The 22,375-nt window shown below is 36.1% G+C and overlaps 2 protein-coding genes across 4 annotated transcripts in view; one reads left to right on the forward strand and one right to left on the reverse strand.

Annotated features, from left to right (window-relative positions):
- Positions 1–22,375, reverse strand: part of rngtt (RNA guanylyltransferase and 5'-phosphatase) — a 141,974-nt gene that overhangs the window by 70,017 nt on the left and 49,582 nt on the right. Inside the window, exon 11 of the mRNA XM_038267628.1 lies at positions 2,609–2,773. Coding sequence (XP_038123556.1) covers positions 2,609–2,773 — 165 coding nt within the window. The remainder of the gene's footprint in view (positions 1–2,608; positions 2,774–22,375) is intronic.
- Positions 3,471–9,293, forward strand: LOC119771568. 3 transcript variants are annotated; one of them, XM_038267631.1, is made up of 6 exons: positions 3,471–3,938; positions 6,506–6,580; positions 6,726–7,792; positions 7,894–8,046; positions 8,153–8,242; positions 8,875–9,293. In XM_038267631.1, the coding sequence occupies exons 3-6, from the start codon at positions 7,691–7,693 to the stop codon at positions 9,193–9,195; spliced, it is 666 nt and encodes a 221-aa protein (XP_038123559.1). In that variant the 5' UTR covers positions 3,471–3,938; positions 6,506–6,580; positions 6,726–7,690; the 3' UTR covers positions 9,196–9,293. The 3 variants fall into 3 exon arrangements, with proteins under 3 accessions (XP_038123559.1, XP_038123557.1, XP_038123558.1); XM_038267629.1 differs by lacking the exons at positions 7,894–8,046; positions 8,153–8,242; positions 8,875–9,293 and having other exon boundaries at positions 6,726–7,692; XM_038267630.1 differs by lacking the exons at positions 3,471–3,938; positions 7,894–8,046; positions 8,153–8,242; positions 8,875–9,293 and having other exon boundaries at positions 6,112–6,580; positions 6,726–7,692.

Consider the following 22,375-nt stretch of genomic DNA (forward strand, 5'->3'; position numbering starts at 1 on the left):
AGTCCATTGATGGAATAACCTGGTCATTCAGTATATTCAGGTAGTCAGTTGACCTCATTCTTTGAGCACATACTGTTGCTGAACCTAGAGCTGACTGACTGCGGCAACCCCAGATCATAACACCGCCCCCACAGGCTTGGTCAGTAAGCACTAGGCATGGTGGGTGCAGCACTTCACCTGCCTCTCTTCTTACCCTGATTCGCCCATCACTCTGGAACAGGATAAATCTGGACTCATCAGACCACTTGACCTTCTTCCATTGCTCCACAGTCCAATCTTTATGCTCCCTAGTAAATTGAAGCCTTTTTTTCCCGGTTAGCCTCACTAATTAGTGGTTTTCTTACGGCTACACAGCTGTTCAGTCCCAATACCTTGAGTTCCCTTCGCATTGTGCGTGTGAAAATGCTCTTACTTTCAGTAATAAACATAGCCCTGAGTTCTTGTTCATCACACTCACCTTCTCGCTCACCCTATGATGCAGAAGAAGTTAGGAGGTGAACAGGCAGTGTCCTCCTTTAACTCCCTTTCATACTAAAACGCTGCAAATATGCCATTATACAGAAGCGTGCTTCAGCGTATTTCAACATGCTCATAATTTATACAAAACATACCCATAACTTATCCAACGTATGCCAGTGTTTTTGCCAGATTATTGTAGGTCAGGCATACGCTGGCTAAATTGTCAAGGTGTGACTTTATTGCTTTATTGAAAAAGAAATCATTTATTAGATTATGCAGGAACAAGTACGTGTATTGATATGTATGCAAACTTTTGTGTCCACCGGTGAATATTTAGATCTTTACTGTATATGTAGCCTGTTTTTCAATCGCCTCAAAAAGAATGAATAAAAAAAAGAAAAGAAAAAAAGGAATTTTATTACTAAAGAAGAACTGCTTTCTATCACTATTTGCTTTTGATATATACTTTCTCCATTTCCCCTTTGACTGTTAATATTTTACAGTCTTAATGAGCAACAATCAAATTTAAAGAACTTTTTGCAGAAATCACATTTTTAAGTGGCAAACTCATTTACAAATATAGTTTAGAAATAAAGGAAACAATAAAAAATTGTGTTTATAGATCCTGTCTATTTACCCACAGACTTCATTAAATGTTTTCAGAAAAAAAAAGAAAAACATGGTTAAAATGTCACTCAAAGCCATTAACCTTGATGGAGTGAACTGTTAAGTTTTAGTGCATAACAGCACATCATACAAAACAGCAGAGAATCTCACGCAATAGTGCTGCTAAATGTAGCTATTTCCACTTTCCAGTCCATTCAATCCGTGCAAATGGGGAAATCCAAAATACACTACTTCATTGTCTTGCTGTGTAAGTCTAATTAAAACAAAAACGTTCATTGTTAAGTAGAGGAAGTAAAACCAAAAAGAAATGCCCCAATTGGTGGGGAAATTGCTGCCTAGAATGTCTAAGTGAATGAGATGAGATAAAAAAAAGCAGACTAGAAACAGACAAAAGCGGTCATACAACTCTAGCATTTGAATGAAACACCCCTAAAAGGAATTAATACGCCATAAAGTGGGGGTTTGTGCTGAGATGAATTAATAAGCCAGATTCTAGTAACCCTTATTTAATGCCCCACACAACAGAGAGGGGACTGTACAGAGAGCAGATGGCATATGGAGGAAACAAAGGGGCAGTCAGAAACCAGACAGCGGACCAGTGACTAAATTTCCAAAATAACTTCATCGGAATGAACCCAAAAGCTTGCAGGGTCGATCCTTCATAAAAATTCTTTGCAATGTGGGTAGCACAGGGTTAGACCTGAGGTAACAACACTCATTCTAACAATTTTATGATGAACAAAAACGCTTAGATATTAGTGCTGGGGGAGAAAAAAAAAATCATAAATATCACCTTGTCCTTTCAGTTTGATCGTCTGTTAGGACACAGGAACAAGATTTCAAACTGATCTTTGTTCGAGTCGAACACAAAATGAATTGTGCTCTGAACTCCTGCAGCCCTGAGAGAAGGGCGAGAGCAGAGCCCTTCGAGGAAAGCTTAACGGCCACAAAGGCGATAAAAGCTCTGCTGCTTTCAGCTTACTGTACTAAAACCTTGGCAGAGATCACTTATTACCTGATGCTTAGAATGGGGAAGATCTCTGGTGAAATGAGCATAAATGCTAAAAAAGTAATGGAAATATGCGCTCAAGTTCACACACTCAAGACAAGATCCAGACAATGTATTGTAATCCAGGTTTTCAATCATTTGAGATTGCACAGGATAAGTCCCAGTGGGAAACAGCCGAGGTATCAGACACTCATTTGAGAGCTCTTTTCTCCCTCAAGATTGTCATTTTCTGTAGGATAAAGGTACAAAAATGTGTTTCATCTCTTGTACTGGTCATTCTCTTGGGATCAATTTGCCCTTGAAGAGCCATTTCCCTAGAAAATAAATTATCTGGATATAAACTGGGATACTACTGACAGATAACATGTGAGTTTACAATGTGCAAAACAACTGGGTTGCCTGGATTTGTGCATGAACCAAAAGAAAGGATAAATCTTAAGTGGGTCACATCTGGTAAAGTTAAAGGGAAGGGAATGATTTGGAAAGTAAAAACAGCATGCTGGTCCATCTTACCTTGCGTGACGCATGAATGTCAAAGAAGGGTTTATTTCTGACACTGAAGGGCTCCTTGGTTTTGTCGATCTGTCCGATCTTCATTTTTTCCATACGTGGAAAAATGATTTCTTTTTCTATGCACAGGAGTCGAATATTGAAATCACACTGGCCAACAGGTTGTCCCTGAAACACAGAGCAAAAATCACTGTTACTAGATTTGTTTTCTGCATTAATAAAACAGGACTGTCATTTTATAGTCTGATTAAAATGTAAGAAAATGTAATGCGCAGAATCCTTAGCAATTGGAAGGAAATTGATCAGTAGCTAAATGTTTGTTACACTTGATAAAAAGAGCAAAAATTAAAAAAGACTTGTTGGATAAAACAAAAAAGGATACCCATTTACAATCATCACTGTAATATCATTTTGGGCAAATCAAATAGAGCTGCATGTAGTTAATTTAGGGTAGGATATTATCTTTAAACTCTCAGTCAATAACACATTGCATATCAATAAAATATAATTTGAACAGACCATATCAACCCTGACTGCTTCCATCTGGTTTACATCTTTAGCCAATAAAGATGCACACCATTTTCTGGTACAACTCAGAACATTTTCGAGACAATATTTATTGTAGAGACAAAAAGTAGCACAAAAATTAGGGGTTTTGTAACAATTATGGTTGGTATAACTTTGAACTTGAAGAAGAAAAATTACATGTATTTTCTGTTATGAGGCCATACAAAAAGGTCAGATTTATAAATAACTAAAGGAATAATTTAAATGTTTTTAAACCACAAAACCAAAGAATATGAAAAATGAATCCCCCAAAAAACAGACAATTTGTGCAAATCTGTGCAATTTTGGTAAAACCTACACTCTAAAGAATAAAGCATGGGGGTAGTAAATTCAGCTAAAATAAATGCGCAATTTCAATATAAACATTTAAGTTTGCAGCTTTTATTTGTTAAACTAAGTAACCAGCTTGATTAATCTAAATAAACCAACTTGAAAAATAAGAAAATATCCAGACTCATTTTCCTGTGTAATTTGAATGCATTAAAGCGCATCAGCTCAATTTGTCTCAAATTTTAAGTTGGTTCAGCTCAAAAAAAATTTTTGAAACTTTTTTTGAAACGGGCGTAGATACTCAAGCAGCAGACGATACTCAACGTGCACCCGGTTGGGAAAGTCGACGCACTCGTGTCTGCTTGTTTGTACAGAGCTACTATCTGCATTGGAATTTCATTTTTTGCGCTTTGGAACAGCTGACAAGTCATCTTTGGGGATCTTAATCATTGCTGGAGGACCATTAACCTACAACGTGGCTGCCCATGCCACTTTGGTAAGTAAGCCTTCCCGCCGCCATTACAGTCGCTCGCTAGCAAGCCATTGATTGTACATTGATTCATTTGGAGTGGTTTATTGTTAAGCAGTGTTTAGAACGTTTTCACTGAATCCCGTTCACAATGAACTGGTGTTGTAAAATGTGTAAATATGAAACTCCCAGAAAGACTGAGCTTTTGAAACACTACAGGCTGCGACATGTGCATTGTGCGCAAATTCTGCCTTGTATTTATTGGGAATGCTATTGCTCTTTCAAAACATGGGCCTTAAATCACACATGACAAGAAGTCATTCATCTTATAAAGCGGCAAATGTGAAAGATGTCTTGTCTTTTAAATGTCCATGTTGTACCCTAAGCTCCATCACCACAGAGAGGGAGTACTTTGAGCATATGTCTACTCCTCCCTCTGAAAGCAAACAGATCCTTGTTCTTTTCCACACGTTCATTAAAAAAATCTCTCATTGTTTCACAGTGTCCAAATGTTCTCATCCCATTGAAAACTGTTGTAAACCATATATTTGTAATAAAAATGAAATAGAAAATGGAGTGCACGTGTAATCATTAAAGACTATATGCAGAAGGAAAATAATTTTTTCCTGGTGGAAATTTAGTATTTAAATCTATATTTGTGTTTATAGTAACTTACAATTTATCTATGTTGTACTATCCTTAATAAACAGTTTGTCTTCTAACATCAGCTGTTTTATTTCATCCCATTTTGCCAGAATTGGCAGTATGGGATGAAATAAAACCTGCTATAATCTGTTCCCCCTGTCTAAATCAGGCAAAAAAAGGTCCCAGCTTTTTCATTTTTGGCTTATAAGCATCTTTTATAATGACAATTTATTCCTGAAACTTTGGATGTGATGGACCTTTATTTCTTAAAGTTACAAGGAGGGAACAAATTATAGCAGGCCACCTGCTATAATCTGTTCCCCCCTGTCTAAATCAGGCCAAACAGGTCCCAGCTTTTTCCTTTTTGGCATCATAAAAGATGCTTATAAGCCAAAAATGAAAAAGCTGGGACCTTTTTTTGTCTGATTTAGACAGGGGGAACAGATTATAGCAGGTTTTATTTCATCCCATACTGCCATTTCTGGCAATATGGGATGAAATAAAACGGCTGATTAAAGAACACAAACTGTTTATTAAGGATAGTACAACATAGATAAATTGTAAGTTACTATAAACACAAATATAGATTTAAGTACTAAATTTCAACCAGGAAAAAATTATTTTCCTTCTGCATATAGTCTTTAATGATTACACGTGCACTCCATTTTCTATTTCATTTTTATTACAAGCATATGGTTTACAACAGTTTTCAATGGGATGAGAACATTTGGACACTGTGAAACAATGAGAGATTTTTTTAAGGAACGTGTGGAAAAGAACAAGGATCAGTTTGCTTTCAGAGGGAGGAGTAGACACTGCTGTCAGCGACCAGCTTTCAAGCAAACGTTTGTGTTTTATTATTAGTTTTAGATCAATATCACTGGCGATATTCTGCTATAACACGTGAAGTAAAGAATAAAACAGTAAAGCTCAACTTTCATACACGTAAAACCTTTCAAATTTCAAGTTCTGCACATTGGAATTGAAGCAGAGTTAACTCGGGTTGTTCTTCCTACTCCGTGCGCGCTCCCGACGAGGGGATACAAATTTTCGCAGGGATAACTACCTTGGCACGACACCTGGACTGGCAGCCTCTCACACAACACGATCGTGTCATTTCTGGTAAATAATTGTGACGAAAGAACAGCCGCGTGTGGCTTATCTCGACTTTCCACCTAATATGGTGGTTTTCCCACGATGCACCGCGCCCGAGGTAAACAATTGACGTCACGTGGCGGAGACCGATTGGTCGGCATTTAAAAAAACATGAAACAATCCCATGCGTTTTTGAAAACTGCGATTTCAAAACGAACATTTATGGTACTTTCGCCTCTCACAGGACAAGCAAACACACTCCACACTCACTGGATGACTTCAAGGCTGAGATGTGCACAGGCATGTGAATCCAGTTAATGTAGGGGATGATCCTGATGATGATGATGATATTGAGTGTGGAGAGGGTTATGATGAAGAAAGGAAAGAATTGCCCAGCATAATTGAAGCTAATCTTGCCCACCTTTTTCTGAAATTGGAAAGCATATCTAATGTTCCTAAACAGTAAATTACTGAGATGGTTGAAGAACTTAACTTTATTTCTAGCTCTGCATCTGCCCCTGTTATGAAAGACGTTATTACAGTTCTTGAGCCAGCTCAGTTGTCTGATATATTCCCTTTAGCTGCATACACCATTGCAGGGAAGCGTATGGTCACTCTGAAGCGATTCATTTACTTGCCATAGATGGATTTTTTTTTCACATTGTCTTTGTGTTATCTAGTGATAACAAAAGATGGCAGATTTCACAGCAAACAAGCAATCCCAAGTTACAAACTCACATTGTGCTCAATGGCATACACTGGACTGCTAAACTGACACATTTTTACAAGTTGATACAATGCAGCTGATAAGAAAGTATTTACTGTTTTATTCTCTTTATGCTATACATTTTCAGAAAGTATTTCCCCTGCTGAAAGAATACTGCATGCAATAAATGAGGAAATGGATTTTACTGATTCTGATGTTCCAGGTATGGTATTTGTAAAGAGGTTCTGCTAACATGCCTCCAAAAATGTGAAATGTATGCCAGCAAAACTTTAGGATAAAGATATTGCAATATTCACATATTGTGTCCCATATTAGAGTCACTTAATGTTTCTTTTTTTTCTTAACAGATGCTCAAACATCTTATCTGAGAAAACCTGCTGTACTTCATGTTATTGTTCAAGACCATATAATTGACAAGCTTGAACTGCCTTATGGAGTACCAGAGACAGTGGATGAGCTACAGTCTATTGTACAACAGAAATATAGATTGGAAGCAGGGAAGTTTATCTTACATTACAAGGATGTTGATTTTGGAGGAGAACTTTTTTCTCTTGCATCAACCAAAGATCTTAAAGATAAAGACACAATTAAGGTTGTCCATATTGTTGATCTCTCCTCAATCCAATTTGTTGTAACTGACCTCGATAGATCTGACGCGGGTGCAGCCAGCAGCTCAGACAGAGGTTCATCCAGCAGTTCTGCTCCGGCTGCCAGTACTGCTTCATCTGAATCAGGTGATACAATTATCTTGTCATCACCTGATCATGGAAATTTGCGCTCAAAATCTTGGCCCTCCAAATTTCCAATACCCCGTTTCCGCAATGAGACAGAGCTTGTCCTAGCAGCTGGTAATGAAGCTTTCAATAAAGATGGATGCCCACTCAGCTCCACTGCCATTCTACCAGACATCCTTGAGAGTTTAGCCGAAAGCATCTTTGAGTATGTTGCCTATCCTACAAGTGCACAATTTGCTGATGTGGCAGAAGCACTGATCCAAAAACACCCATGCCTGAAAGAACCAGGGTCCTACAATGGATGTTACGGATGGCAACAAAGACTGAAATTTAAAATGGCCAATTATAAATCAAAACTTAGGGGTCTTGGGTGCCCTGAGCTAGAGGTTAACTCTCTCCAAAAAAAGCGAGCCAATGAGAAGATGCCAGCAAAAAACATCAAGAAAGCTCGAAAGGGTGAGGCGAACTACCTGCCACCTCATCCACTAGGAGAAACCAAAGAAAACCTTGAGTAACAAAGACTGGAACTTCTAGGTGAAGTAAAGAAGAGAGACAATTCCCAGATCATCAGTGAGAAAATGGACAGGACCTTTTCCTCTCGGAGACAAGAAATTGTCACCTTGGCTCCATCTGTCAGGGACTTGAAGGAACGATGCCCTGCTCTATTTCTTCCTGAGCAGGTTAATATTTTAGTATTTTGTTGTATTTAGAATAGGTAGTTTGGCAGGAACATGACTTCTAATATCTGTTGTACCATCTTGCTCTATTTTGTGTCACACAGATCAAGGAAGAATATAAAAGAATAACCACTGCCAATCTGGAGTCAACATTTATGGAAAATCTGGACCATTGTATACCAAGGTTGATGCCACTGGTGATGTCAAGAGGAGGGGCTGCCAAACATAAGATCCAGAAAATCATGGAACTTCTGAAGGTACCTGATATGCTATTTACAATAGGAGATAATAAAAACTAACTGTTGTAAAAAAAAATATTTAAAAAACACATAATTGACCTTTTTTCTTTGAATCCTCCATCAGATCAACACAGTTGAAATTCGCCGAGAGGTTGCCATTCGCTGCTTAGTGGTCTACCTTGGGGAAAATGAGGACAGTCTTTTTGAATATGTGGTAGGTGAAAGTGGATCCCTTTGCAACACCTTGAAGTTGAAGTGAAATGGAACTTTCCTTTCATACTGTCTTTGTGAATCTCTTACCAGTATCTGTCTCTCCCTACCCTGTCCTTGTTTGTTTTTGCTGCTGCTTGTTCAGCGTTTAGTAAACTAAAGGGACAAACTAACTTTTTTTCTTTGCACATGACCTGAATAGAAATATAGTAAAAACTTGTTTTGCTTTTTATTTTCTCAAGACAACTTTTACATTTGTTCAGAAAAGTATTACGGCCACTTAAAATACAAAAATTGAGAGTACTTTTGTCTTTTTATTCATTCCAGAAAAATGTCAAAAATTATCCCTTAGATGTTGTGTTCCAGTGGCCCTAATACTCTTCCATATGTTTGCCTTTCACTATGTTAAAACAAGAAACAAGTAAAAACCAGAATATGTTTTTCATGGCTGTGGCTACAGGCACCATCAACAGGACATTGTCTGTACATATAGTTTTAGTGTTAGAAATTCTGACTCGCAGTCATTAGATACCAGGACATTACAGGACATTTTATGTTTTTTTATATATAGTATTGAGTGTGCCAGCTTAATGATATACTGATACTGATATTTGTTTCTGATATTCTTGCTTTCAGGATTCTGAGAGCCAAATTGGAGATTTTGAGAGTCGGGTGGTGAAGATTCTAGTCACAAAAGGTACTACAGCATCTGATCCAGCCAGCACCACCATCATCATAGAGGGCACAGAGGTCCTGCAAGGGTTGGATGTGCCAAGGGCCTGTGCTTTGCTGATGGGCCTCATTTATGCCCTCAATCTAAGCTACCCACGGGAGCTGAAGTACACTTGCGAGGTATTTCAGAAGGTGTTCCTTAAATTAGACAGTCAGAAATGCAGCCCAAAAGTCACATCTCTAAAGCAAAAGCTGCTAGGAAACCCCTTTGAGCCTCATAGCTGAACATAAAAATGGGAACCTAATTTGTGCTGTGATGGACTTGCTGTTCAAGTGACTTTTCCTAATTTATGCAGTGTAATGTCTTTCAACCAACATCTGGTTGCTGTTCATGTTATTCAGGTTTTGACGTTGATAGTCATGTTTGAGAGCTGGAATATTGGTGAGTGTATTGTTTTCAGCTGACCCAGAATGTTAAATGTTTTTGGCGGTGATATATTTGCCTTTATGGTTATCCATACAAATAGTTCATTCATTTTTCCACATTCATTTAGTCAATAATGCAGAAATGTCCTACCTCAGTTAGAGTCACAGTCGTTTAAAATCACTGACTCAACTTGGTTAGAGCTGTTTAACTACTGTAACACTACACTGTAAACACATACTACACACATTACATACTGTGACACACTACACGACACTAACACAATATAAAGAGACTACACACACAGTAAAGAAATACACTGTAACACATAAAAACTAAATATTGACCAAAATTGCAACAGAAAGATCATTAAAGATGGAAATAAAAGTTAAACAGCTATGAAATAAGAGAATTATAAATGGCAAGTTTTCAATGGTGCTGTTATTAAAATATTTGCACTTAATTTGTACAAAATGTTCATAAAATAAACAGTTTGTATTGTGAAATATGGTTCCTGTTCATTATTTCCCTCAACCTGAGAAAAATTAGTTGCATATACTATAATTAATATGTTTACTTTTAGCATGGACTTTTTTTAGTTGAAAATGTTTATGTAAACATTTACAACAACTTAAATTGGAATGATGAGATAACAAAATTTTAAGGAATACTCATTAATTAATTAAGTAAGCACTACTTGATTTCTCTTGAATATATATATATATATATATAAACATGGTCATTGTACTTAATTTTTTGTTGTACCTGAAACATATATCAGATACAACCAATGTGACAATTCAATAATTTAAACAAAAAAATAAATAGATTCAACTTGAGATAGCTTTGTATTTATGTGGCTATTTAAGTTGGTGTTGTTATGCTGGACTAGTAGCGATTACTCAATTAACAATGAAGTTAGGACAACTTAAAAAGATCCATGCAAAAAGTAAACATATCTTTTTGAGTAAACCCATTACATTATTTGTTAGAGTGTACTTATCTATATGTGTATATATTTTATCTACATGTGTATATGTTTTATCTTTTTTATTTTTATCTTTATTATCTTGTGTAGTTGGATGTGTGGATATATATATATATATAAAACTGTAACAGGAGCGTGTAACAGAAGTAATTTTCCTCTGGGATTATTAAAGTATTTCTGATTCTGATTAATCTGCAATAGTTTAAAAGGTCAAAAATCTGTGTCATCTCAAATTCCCACATAGCCAAGAAAATGTATGCATTCCACCAGCACCCGTTGATGCATATTCTACACATATAAAAATCATTCATCTATCCAAAACATGTATTTTACTTTGTATGTGACATGGTGAAATAAATCTTTTTTTTTTTTTTTAATTGGTTAAAAATAGTGTTTATTTTTTCAGAGTGAGCATGGTGAAATAAATCTTTTTTTTTTTAAATAGAGCAAAAAATAGTCTTTATTCTTTCAGAGTGAGCAAATTCCAGGGTGTTAGCGCCAAAGCAAATAGGCAAAGGAAGCAAACAGCTATTGTCTAAGGTTTATATATTGCACACAATTGAGGTAGTGAGGGGTTATTTATGGTGAAAGTAATCAGAAACATGATTTAAAAAAAACAAACAAATAAAAAAAACACAAAATAAAGCAAAAAAAAATAATTATACCCCCACATGCTAGACTGAATCACTCCCATGAACAACAGAAGAGCATGAAGTAAGTCTTCATTGGTTTATCACATCACTGTAGATTTTCCTACTTACATAGCTAAGAGGTAGCTGTCTTTCATAGTTAGAATAATTACATTTTATACACATCACAAAAAAAGAAAAGCTTTTGTTGTGGCAAAATAAATCCAAAGTGCAGAGTTGTCATTATCTCGCCACCGAGCAGAGCAAAGGTGAAATTAAACCCATCTGTTGGCGCCCCGGATTGTTGCCACACAGGCCATTGCAAAGGCTGAGTTTTTGTCGCTTGTTACATACAAATCTTTACAATAAATACTATTTATTTTGTTAGAGACAACATGTGTAAAACTTAGAAGAGGTAATAAAAAAAAACTTTAGCTTAATAAAAGTGGCCTTCAGCTATGAGATATTAAAAAAAAGATTTAAATGTATCTTTTGCTTTTTTTAAATCTTTTTTTAATCTTTTCAACAATTACTAGAAACACTTTTAATCAATCAAGAAAAATTGTTTATTAATGCAATACTATGATGTACCATTACTATTGTATAACATCATCTTCAAGGAAATAAAAAGATGACCCTACAGATGATTCAATATTTCCAGAATGAACTGAGGTTTAAACCTCATTCAAACAAAATGATGTGAAATAACAGCACTTTTAAGGCTACTCCACCAATTGCATTGTTGATCAATACTCTCTGATGGGTATCGACAGGTCCTGCGCTGCAAAGTGTGAATTGCAGACATTAGTATTCTGCTCTAGCTCTGCAGTAAAAGGTCATTTTTTTGTTTTCGAGAGGATCATATTGACGTTTGATGGGGAGAAAAAAAGATTCAGCTTTCTTCCGGTTATATTGAGAAAGAAGGCACAGATGGATTGAGAAAGAAATAAGATTATTAGCTAGAAGTAGTGGTTATTACAACATGGTCATCCCTGTGCTTTTCAAATAGTAAGGAGGGAAAAAAATGCGTTACTCTCCTAGGATATTAGATTAAATAATAAATGGACTGGGTTTTATAGCACCTTTCTTGTCATACGGACCATCCAAAGCAATTTGAACAGGGACAGGAGCTATTAAATATTTTAGCAATCAAATAATCTATTTTTTTTTTATTAATAAAAAACACAGATACTCTTAGAAAATGTTATTTGTTTCACCTTTTAAAACTATGATAAATGTCAAAAAAGTTTAAATAAAAAAATAATAATAAAAAAAATAAATCTAATGCTTAGAAATGCCACTTCAGGAGTTCTAATGGAGGATAACAAACAAGGATTTCTGGTCTGACTGAAATTATCTTTCAGCAAATCCCATATCTTAGAGTCAGCATCGCTATTACAGCGTAAGTACCTGCATTACTAATTTGGGGTTAAGTGCCTCATTCATAGCAGCATGAGATGTGAAAGCTGCAAAAAAAAATCACTCCTTTTGGATGCAAAACAACTAATTAAATTATATCTCAAGGAGTTCTCTTTCACAGGGCTTCATCTAGGAGACTTGGTTTGAGAGTTCTGGCAGACATATTTGTGGTAGGAGTCCCTTTCTGTGTGGTCACAACTTTGAAGTGACAGCAGTTACTAAAAAGACAAATGCTGCAGTATGATGGACAAAAATGGTCTTCTAGTTCCTATTGGTCACTTGAGTTTTTGTAAGGGTTAATAAAGCCTAGAACAACCAGAAGTTTGGTACATGTAAATGCTAAAATTATGCTGTATTTGTAGTACAGACTAGGGTGTTAAAAACATTGATACTGTAATTCTTTTTTACATTAAAAGAAAACTAAACAGACTAGTTTAAAATTGTGTTTAACTGTAATATTTGGGTTATTTTGCATTCATGTGCACACTTATCTGATTGGCCTATGTGATTCTGTTGTGAAAGCATCTTCCATTGTATGATTAAAAAATACGTTTTTTATGTTAAGTTGTCATTTTTTTATGCTCATGGTAGTAAAAAAATGCTTTCTAGTAATTAATATTTCCCTGAGAATCAATATTGAGTTTCAAATTTTAGCAATTTAATAAGCCTAGTAAATAAATATTCCATTTGTCTTAGAACTGGAGAAATAGGATTAATATTTAAGTACAGTATATGTGTATGATGAGTACTGATATAACATTTCTGTAGATTAAAAGTTCAACATAGATTGTGTGGCTTTAAAATGGAAGTGGAAAACTGTGTAAGGTCTAAAGTATTGTCAAAGAGCTATGTTACTAAATATTCCAGGGATAATCAAGTGTTAGTTGCAATCCGGCCATAAATCCGGAAAAAAAAGACACAGGGAAAAAAAAAAAAAAAATCAACTAAACAAATAAACCTGAAAATAAATCTGTCAATGTTGCCCTACTTTAAGATGGGTTGAACAGCCTTAGTTTTAACCAAACATTTAAAATTGCTATATTTTTTATATTTATTATAGTTATATGAGTCCTCTGTACAAAGTAACCACAAGCTGATTTGGTTCCAGAGATTTATTGCATTAAATCCTGACCACTGTCAGGGGGACTTAAAGGGATAGTTCGGGATTTTTGACATGAATCTGTATGGCATCCCCATCACCAGTGTCATGCAATCACACTGACTTACCCCTGGCAGCATCCTGTGAGCAGAGTTCTCGTCCAGCTTTGGTCAAGCCGAAAGTAGTCCGGCAGGTTTGCTAGACCCAGCGAAATAAAACGTTTCTCTTCCCAAAACATTATGTGTTCAAAAGAGTGATATTTTTGCATCCCAAAAACATTGTGCACAAGTGCACCATAATTTGTCGGCCACCCTGGATATCGCAGCTCCAGCTGTGGCTCCTGCAGCTCCGGCTTCAGCTTCCATCACTTCTCTGTCCACCCTCTCTCTTTCTGCCCGATCTAACTCCATTTGTCGAAGTTCATCGTCAGTGTACTCGGGTTCATAAAGATATCCCTTTGGCTCTAAGTGGAAGTCGATGTTTTCCTCGTCGCTCTCGTAGTCAGACATCTTCCCCAGTAGTAAACAATCGCGAATCAAACAGGTAGGCCCTTAACCTGACAACAGCCAGATGCATGTCTCGCTCCGCCCAGCTAGGAGCTAGGTGGAGCGAGACATGCATCTGGCTGTTGTCAGGTTAGTAGGCCCTAGCTGTCAGGTCATGGTGTCGCGCGCACTGATACGAACAGAGAGAAAATAGGACCAAGTGATAACGATGTGTGACTTTTTCCACTACAATGTTTTTGGGATGCAAAAATATCACTCTTTTGAACACATAATGTTTTGGGAAGAGAAACGTTTTATTTCGCTGGGTCTAGCAAACCTGCCGGACTACTTTCGGCTTGACCAAAGCTGGACGAGAACTCTGCTCACAGGATGCTGCCAGGGGTAAGTCAGTGTGATTGCATGACACTGGTGATGGGGATGCCATACAGATTCATGTCAAAAATCCCGAACTATCCCTTTAAGTTTTGCATGTAGGGCTGCAAATAACAATGACTTTGCAAATCGATTTTACTGTCGATCATTTAATTGATGAATCGATTAATTGGATAGCCAAAGGATCCTTAAAGGAGACTTTCTGCAAAATTAAATCAGGTGAAACTAAAACTTTTCCACTTGAGGAGTTCTGGAAAAACAGATGAAAAAGATTTTTATCTTAAATGCAAATGTTTAGCTAAATGTATGTTTTAGAGTCTCTAAACTCCGGTTAACAATTAAACGATTACTAAATCAGTTGACAATTATTAAAATAATCAATTAGTCACGATAATCCGATTAATTGTTTCAGTACTGGTTACATGAAAAAGTCTTTACATTAGCTTACAATAATCGATCTGTAATGTTCTCTTTGACTACCTGAACTATTTCAAAACAATATATTTTAGAACACCTGCTTCTTTCTATATGCCTGCTTCTGTCTCCTTGAACCCCAGCCGGCCTCGGCAGATGGCTGCTCAAACTGAGCCTGAATCTTCTAGAGGTTTCCTTCTGTAAAATGAGTTTTCCTCTCCACTGCCACCATATGCATGCTCAGTGTGAGGGACTGTCAAAGACTCAACGACTAAATGCACGCTAAGGTTGTCACTGCAGGCTCATCAAGGAGGAGCATGCCTTGCAAGTCAATAAATGGATGCAATCAACTGGTTTTCCTAACCAATTTGACAATATTTGAAATTTGAAAATATTGATAATACTGCAAATGCAATTAATTATCCAGCCCTATCATTCACCACCAAGATATTAACTACGGTTTAATAATTATTATAAGCTGCCCTCAGCCAAAGGCTTTTGTTTCCTTTTATCTTGTAGTAAGCTACCTATTCTATGGTGCTTTAACATTGTTATGATATTTGACAGTATCATACACCCTTTACTGTTTTTGTATTGGCCCTAACTCTGCTTTATGTGTTGCTAGCAGTCTATTCACTGCAACTAAAACAGACCAATGCATTTCTGTTACTATCTGTGAGAACAGAAATTGCTAAATCTACAACTTGTTTTCCATAGGATGACATGTGGTTCAGGTATTTTCCTTTATGTGTGTGTTTATTTTAAACATTATTTTAAATGCACAGCTTTTTATCTTATGCTTCTTTTTAAGTTTTAGATAAAAACATCCTAGTTTTCTAAACTTATTTTCTTTGAATTACATATTTAGGTTCTCTTTATTGCATTTCGCTGCAGATCAGTAAAATGATCTGCTAAACGAGTTAGTTAAGTTACAAATCATTGTTATGCTTTGTTCTTTTATTTTTGGATTACTGTTACGTCTAAATGCTCAAATATGGTTCAGATATTCTTCTAATTTTTCTAATATAACACATTTATTAAAACATAAATCCTAAATTTTACATAAATGACGACCCAGACACGGTTGTGTTTTTATGCCTTTCATTTAACTTTAGACTGTTGCTCACCAATCTATAAGCCATTTAAGAAAAAGGTAAAAATCTTTTTAATTTAGAAACCCTAACTTGTTTTTTGTTTGTTTTGATTTTTTTCTTTTGCAAGATGATAGCAGTATAATCACTACTTTCTCCTGGAGCAACAGCTGGTATCATGTCCCACACATTTAGCACCATATGTTAGCTCTTTTATCAGGAAAGGACAAGATGTAAGTGTGGATGATTCAAAGCTTGTGTTGTCCACGTCAGATACAAAGGAAAACACAGCAACGAATCTTGTAGAGGAAACGTCACAGGCTACAGGAGCTCGGTTTCCTTAGTGAAATCTCAGCGACATCTTGAAATATCTGTTCCTGTTTTGATTCTAAGGACTGAATGCGTCTGTCTGGGAATATATATTTAGCTCAGACAGAGTGTGGTTTCACAATTATCTCTGATTTGAAAAGCTCCAAGGCAGTGTTTGACAAGAACACAATTTACCATTTCTGACAGAGTAGCAATGAATAGAGATTGACATAGTAAATAGAAATCTACTAAGACATGTTTTCATCAGCTCTGATATTGATTCCACATTCCCTCAGGAAACTCTGCTCTCACATTCCACACATGTTGGTTGAACCAGAGTTTCTTTATAAAGGACATTTTTACATTTTCCTTCTATGACAAACAAATGCACCCAAATGATTGATAAGTAAACGTGAGGGAAATTGATCTCCAGTAATTTAGATTTAGGTCTCATTGGATTAAGTTCTTAATTGATGGGAGATTGTAGAAAACCATATCACCGCTACATCATAATAGAAAGAAGGAAAATAAGGAAAACCAGATTGCAAATATCAACCAAAGCCTTTAAGGGAGCAGTCAGTAAATGCTGCTGTTGCAGAGGGGTATGTGATGATCAGTGACGTGCGGTCAGGGGAGGCAGGTGAGGCAGTGCCTCACCAGCCATCATGGAAAGAAAGAAAATATATAATCATAAAGTAATTTAAATTGTTATATTCATCCGGTGGTTTGTACTAAAAAATATTCATTTTTCATGTAGCTTCACCAATTTCGATTTTTATTTGTTCAAAATCGCTGAATTTTCTTATTTTCCCATTCAAATGCTTGGAAGCGATGCCGGTGAGGCAGCAGCGAGCTCTGCCTCACCTTGGATTGCGCAACCCCTGGCTCTGCGCTGGCTGCAAAGCGGAGAGAGCATGTTGCTGTACGGCGTCAATAAAATGGTTTAAACAAATGTAATATGTGAACTTATTTCTAATAATTTGGCTTATGTATATAATGTACAGAGCTTTTTGTCACCAACTGTGTTTGTGTAACGTGTTTCGTGTAATGAGCGATTATAAACGGCAGAGAACAAGTTCGAGGTGAGGCAGGCAGTTCTCTTGCCTCATGGCAGGGGGTGCTCAAGAGACTGAAAACATAAGGCAGGAACAGGACGGATCAAGGAAGGCTTTCTTCCCTGGCAGTGATCTCCATTGAGACAGAGAGACTTTTAAAACTGAAGGAAGATAAGGAGGACTTCTATTCATTTATAAGTAAAGGTAAGACAGTAATAACATTTATTTTGTTTTGTTTTTTAAGGAAATGTGTGTTTTGTGAGCTACAGTTTGTATGTGTAAGGATGCAGAAGTGAAACATAACCTGTAAACTGCTGTCAATCTATGCATCTATTTGCAAATCTGATTCTGATGACGTCAGTGCCTCACCAGCTATGAACCTCACCGCACGTCACTGGTGATGATGTATAGTGGAAACCAGGGCATTGACGTACAACTGGGCTTAAATGCAGCATGACAGTTCATAAATAAGATGCTTTGAAAACTATCGGATGCTGGTGGATGACGAACTCAACAGTGGTAGTTGAGTGAAAGTATCGATACTCATTGTCAAATCTTACTCAACTACAAGTAAAAGTTACTCATTCAGACATCTTCTCAAGTTAAAATATTGAAGTACTCACTTTTGATACTTAAGTATTCAACAGTACATGCTTTTAAAAGCATTTAAGTATTCAAAAAGACAAATTAAACTTTCTAATATCAGTACATTTCTGTCAAATTAGAGTAATTTTAAAGAAATTGTAACTTTAGGAAACCGCCTCCTGTATTGATGAATACAACCACTCTGCTACTTAATAAACGACCAGTAAAGTACTTCAGCATAAAAATGCCACAAAAAGGAGATAGCTATTATGATTATTATTTGTTATTTAAAAACAAACCAAAAAAAAAAAAAACAGGTGTGTTTTGATTCTCCTCACACCTTCACTATGGAATAGAGGTTTTAAGGTTTTATCTATGACCACAAAGAAACCTCAACTCTGATTTGAGAATTCCTCCTACTGAATAACTTGGCCAAGAGGGAACAACTCATGGCTTAATAAAATGTATAAACTGCAGATAATATCCGCCCTGAGTTTCTAACATTTGTGGAAAGTCATGCAAAATATCTAAGACAGTGGTGTACAAATTAAGTCCAAAACACTTCTATCTTGTATGTTGAAATTGCATTTTAAAAAAGTGAAATGGCAACGGCGGATCACAAAAATAAGCAGAGGCAAACGTAACAAGTAACTAGCAGCTTGCTAGAAATATAGTGGAGTAGAAAGTACAATATTTGACTTTAAAATGTATTGGAATGAAAGTTATAAGTACTCCCCCTAAAAATTAAGTATCAAGTAAAGTTAAGATACTTTAAAAAAATTACTTAATTACAGTAATCAAGTAAATTTACTTTGTTACTTTCCACCTCTACGGATGCATATCAGGTTCAGTTCCACATAAGGAATGGGCTAAGTTCTGATTTTTAGGGGATTTAAAAAAAAGAATCGTAACTGGATTATTCAGACTGCTGTGAAAAGGTGGTATGGGTCACATTTGCCTGCTTTGTGAACGCAGTCTTAGTTTCTGATGTTTAGTGCTTTTAATTACAGCTATGATTACTCATATCTATGAGTAGGCATCAAATTTTATTTTGCAAAAGTGTTTTTTCTAAGTGGCCAAAAAATAAAAACATTGCAGAGTCAAATTAGAGTCCTGATGTGAATTCAATGCAGAATCTTCAAATCAACACACTAATTTTTCATCAGAAACAAACTTTTTGGTTTATTAAATACACCTTTATACTAGGGATTAGGGCTGGGCGATATAGAAAAAAAGCTTATCGATAAAAAAAAAATGCATATTGATCGATATCGATAATTATTGAAAAGATTTAAAACCATATTTTATGTGCAGCTCTGCCTGGACTTTTTATAATATTGGTAAATGATTTAATTTTAATAAAAGACAAACACAGACTTCGAATTAAATCTTTATTTAACCAACTTTTTTAACCATAACAGAATTGTTTTAAAGAAAAATAACTTAAGAGACCTGAGTTATGTTATTAAATACTGACAAAGAATAAACTAAAGTGACCAGAAAAGTGACCAAAATAAATATAACAAATAAATAAATGCCCCCCACCCCCGCCGCCCCCGTTTCCTGCTTTAACCTGAGTTATTACTTTGAAGTTTCTGGCCCCTCAGCATTTTATCTCAATTGTTAGAACTACGTGGGAAACTGCCCAGAACTGAAAATATATATATATTTCCTGAAGATTCCTCGGAGGAGAGCCGCGCCGGGGCCTAAACAGCTCGTACTCCTGCGGCTGTGAGCGACTGAGATGATAAAAAAAAAGTTGGTTTCGTTATCAGACTGGTTTTCACTGGTTCCCGACACATTTTCCAGATGACTGTGGTTTGTTTTTGGTCCGATTTGCCATGACCGAAATACTGCCAAACTGCCGAACTACAAAAACCTTTCTTTGGAACAATTTCCTCCGCCTCTCCTTGCTGCGACATCTTCATGTGCTCTGTGTTGTGGTGTGAGAGGGCGGCGCTTGGTGACGTCGTGCCTGGGTCCGCGATTGTGATTGGTTGGGAGGAAGCAGTGACTAGCATAAACCTACATGCTAGGCTACAATGAGAAGGAAGGAAAACTGCGTTTCTTTTTTATCGAACTTTTATCGACCCTCTTTTTTTCTATTGCGCCACACGTCTATCGATCGATATATATCGTTATTGAATTATCGCCCAGCCCTACTAGGGATGCACGATATTGGGATTTTGGCCGATATCCGATATGCCGATATTTTAAAACTCATGTAGCCGATAACCGATACCGATGTTAAAGCTGGACAAAAATACGTAGTCATTGAAAATAGCAGTTTTGTTATCCATTTCTGACACTTTGAAAAATAATATACTCAAATATATTTTCATATGCTGATATCAAATAGATTTTTAAAAATGCAGTATTGATCTATTTTACTTTCAAAATCTTGTGAAATTTCATCGTTCTGTTACAAACTCGTGATATTTTGCTAATTCTTGTGAGATTTTGTTAGTAAAACAGATCGATACCGCGTCAATATATCAACATATAAAAATATGGCAAAATTTCGTGAATTTTCGGGGGATTTCGTAGCATAACGATGACATATAGCAATATTTCATTAGTAAAAGAGATTGATATGGTGTTTTTAAATAGCAATATATCAGCATATGAAGATAGAAGTTTTTAAGTCTGTAAAAAAGAAGTTTTTGAGGAAGAAGAAGAAGTAGTATTTTATTTTATTTTTTTTTAGACTTTAGAAACTCAGAAGCTGATCAAATATCAGGTTAAATATCGGTGGCGTGGCCGATGTCCGATATTCAGTTTTAAGGCCGATACAGGCCGATACCGATAGGGGGCCGATTATATCGTGCATCCCTACTTTATACCAATATTTACCATAGATGTAAATACTTTCATCCTAACCTATATAGATTGGACCTTCCAAGATTTTAAGAATCTTTTTGTTTTCCTAACTGGCGACTAACTGCAAAATAGTACTGATTTTTTATAACAAGTCAACAGTGAAATTACTGTTGACACCTGTAAAAACTGCTGGCAAACATGAAGATTCAATTGATTGGTAAAATGTAAATAAAACAAAAAAAAATATGAAATCCTTGTCTTGTCTCGTGTCGTTTCTTTTTTTTTGGGAGATGGATAATAATTTCTTTTTAGAAATAAACTTCTTTGCTAAGGGAAAATAGTTCTTACAAAATTTTCTAGAAGAATTAATAAATTTGGGCTTAATTGCATTTTATTTGTCATTTTAATGACTACCTTTAAGGAAACAGAAAAATAAACAATAATTTTTTACCTTAATTCATTATTTTTGGGTGGACAACTGCTAGTTGAAAGGTTTAATTCTCAAACTTTGAACTAAAGTTAGTAGTTTTTTTTAGGGGTGAACTAGCACTATGCTCTTCCAGGTGTTCACAAATACACACTAAATCTAAATACAAAGCTGCAGCTCCAGATATATAATTATGAATAATATTGTCTAATCAATCAATCAATCAATCAGTTTTACTTTCCACACATATATACTGACTGGGTATCTATAACCCCATTTACACTACCCTCTGAAAACCAATCCGTGCTGAGCTTGTTCCTTACGACCATTTACACACCACACTTGCACGGTTCTTCGCCTCCTAGTGACGATCTACGGTACTACTGCTCTCTAGAGGAAACAAATCAACATGGCAGAGCCCATAACATTCACTAAGTTTGTGGAGAGTCAGGCGAAGAAGGCAGCTTTTGATGAATTTACTTGACAAAGTCCGCTTTTGGTAAAGTGGATATGACAAACGATAGTCTAATCAGGGATTACAGATGCAGGAAACAACGACAGACATTAAGGTTAATCACACTGCAAAGCAGAATCATAACTGGAAATCGTGTGGCAGGTAGGGAAGCTTGTATTTTTATGAATGTCTGAAATGTCATGATTACAGAGGCTAACTGAAAGGAAATGATGTGGTACACTCACGTGCTCTTTGTTATCTCGGAACCGAGACAGAACTGAACTACTCTGGACCCTACTGATGAACTAATACCATGTTAGTGCAGTTTGGTTGTGTCTGGCGTGATCTGGTTCCATTGTGCGTGCCATTTACACTCAACAGTTATCTCGGTTACCTCGGACTTATATCGGCACGGTTTCAAAACGGTTGTGTTAATGGGCCTTATGAGATACGTTGCTACTGAAGTTATTTTGATGTTTACGTTGGTTGTCTTTTGTTTTCTTTTTGGTGTTGATTTGTTCTATGTTTTCTTTCTCTCTCCTCTTGTATCGATGGAGAAACAATTCTAGGAGCTACTGAATAAACCTACCGTTTCGCAGGTTTGTTTTCTCTTTTCTAACCACTCCTCCGTCTTTCCTTTCTCTATCCCCTTAATTCTTATCCTCTCTACCTTTCTCAACAGAGTTTAATACAGATGACAGGCTATTTTTTGATAGGATGGTGGCAAAAATAAAAATAGGCCTCAAAATTTTTCTTCAGTCTAAAGAACTCAAATCAATAGTTAGGAGAGCACCTTCCAATGAAACAATAAATAAAAAAAAGCTGTGCCAAGGACCATCAATATAAGAGTATGTTTTGCCGCAGAAAATTAAA

Source organism: Cyprinodon tularosa, unplaced genomic scaffold, assembly GCF_016077235.1.
Source record: "Cyprinodon tularosa strain WSP-4 unplaced genomic scaffold, ASM1607723v1 ctg68, whole genome shotgun sequence".
Classification (NCBI taxonomy): domain Eukaryota; kingdom Metazoa; phylum Chordata; class Actinopteri; order Cyprinodontiformes; family Cyprinodontidae; genus Cyprinodon; species Cyprinodon tularosa.

Excerpts from the sequence above, each read along its gene's own strand:
- LOC119771568 (XM_038267629.1), top strand. The coding sequence starts at position 6,553 with ATGGATTTTACTGATTCTGATGTTCCAG. Across the intron at positions 6,581-6,725 it reads TACTGATTCTGATGTTCCAG|ATGCTCAAACATCTTATCTG; the intron begins GTATGGTATTTG and ends TTTTCTTAACAG.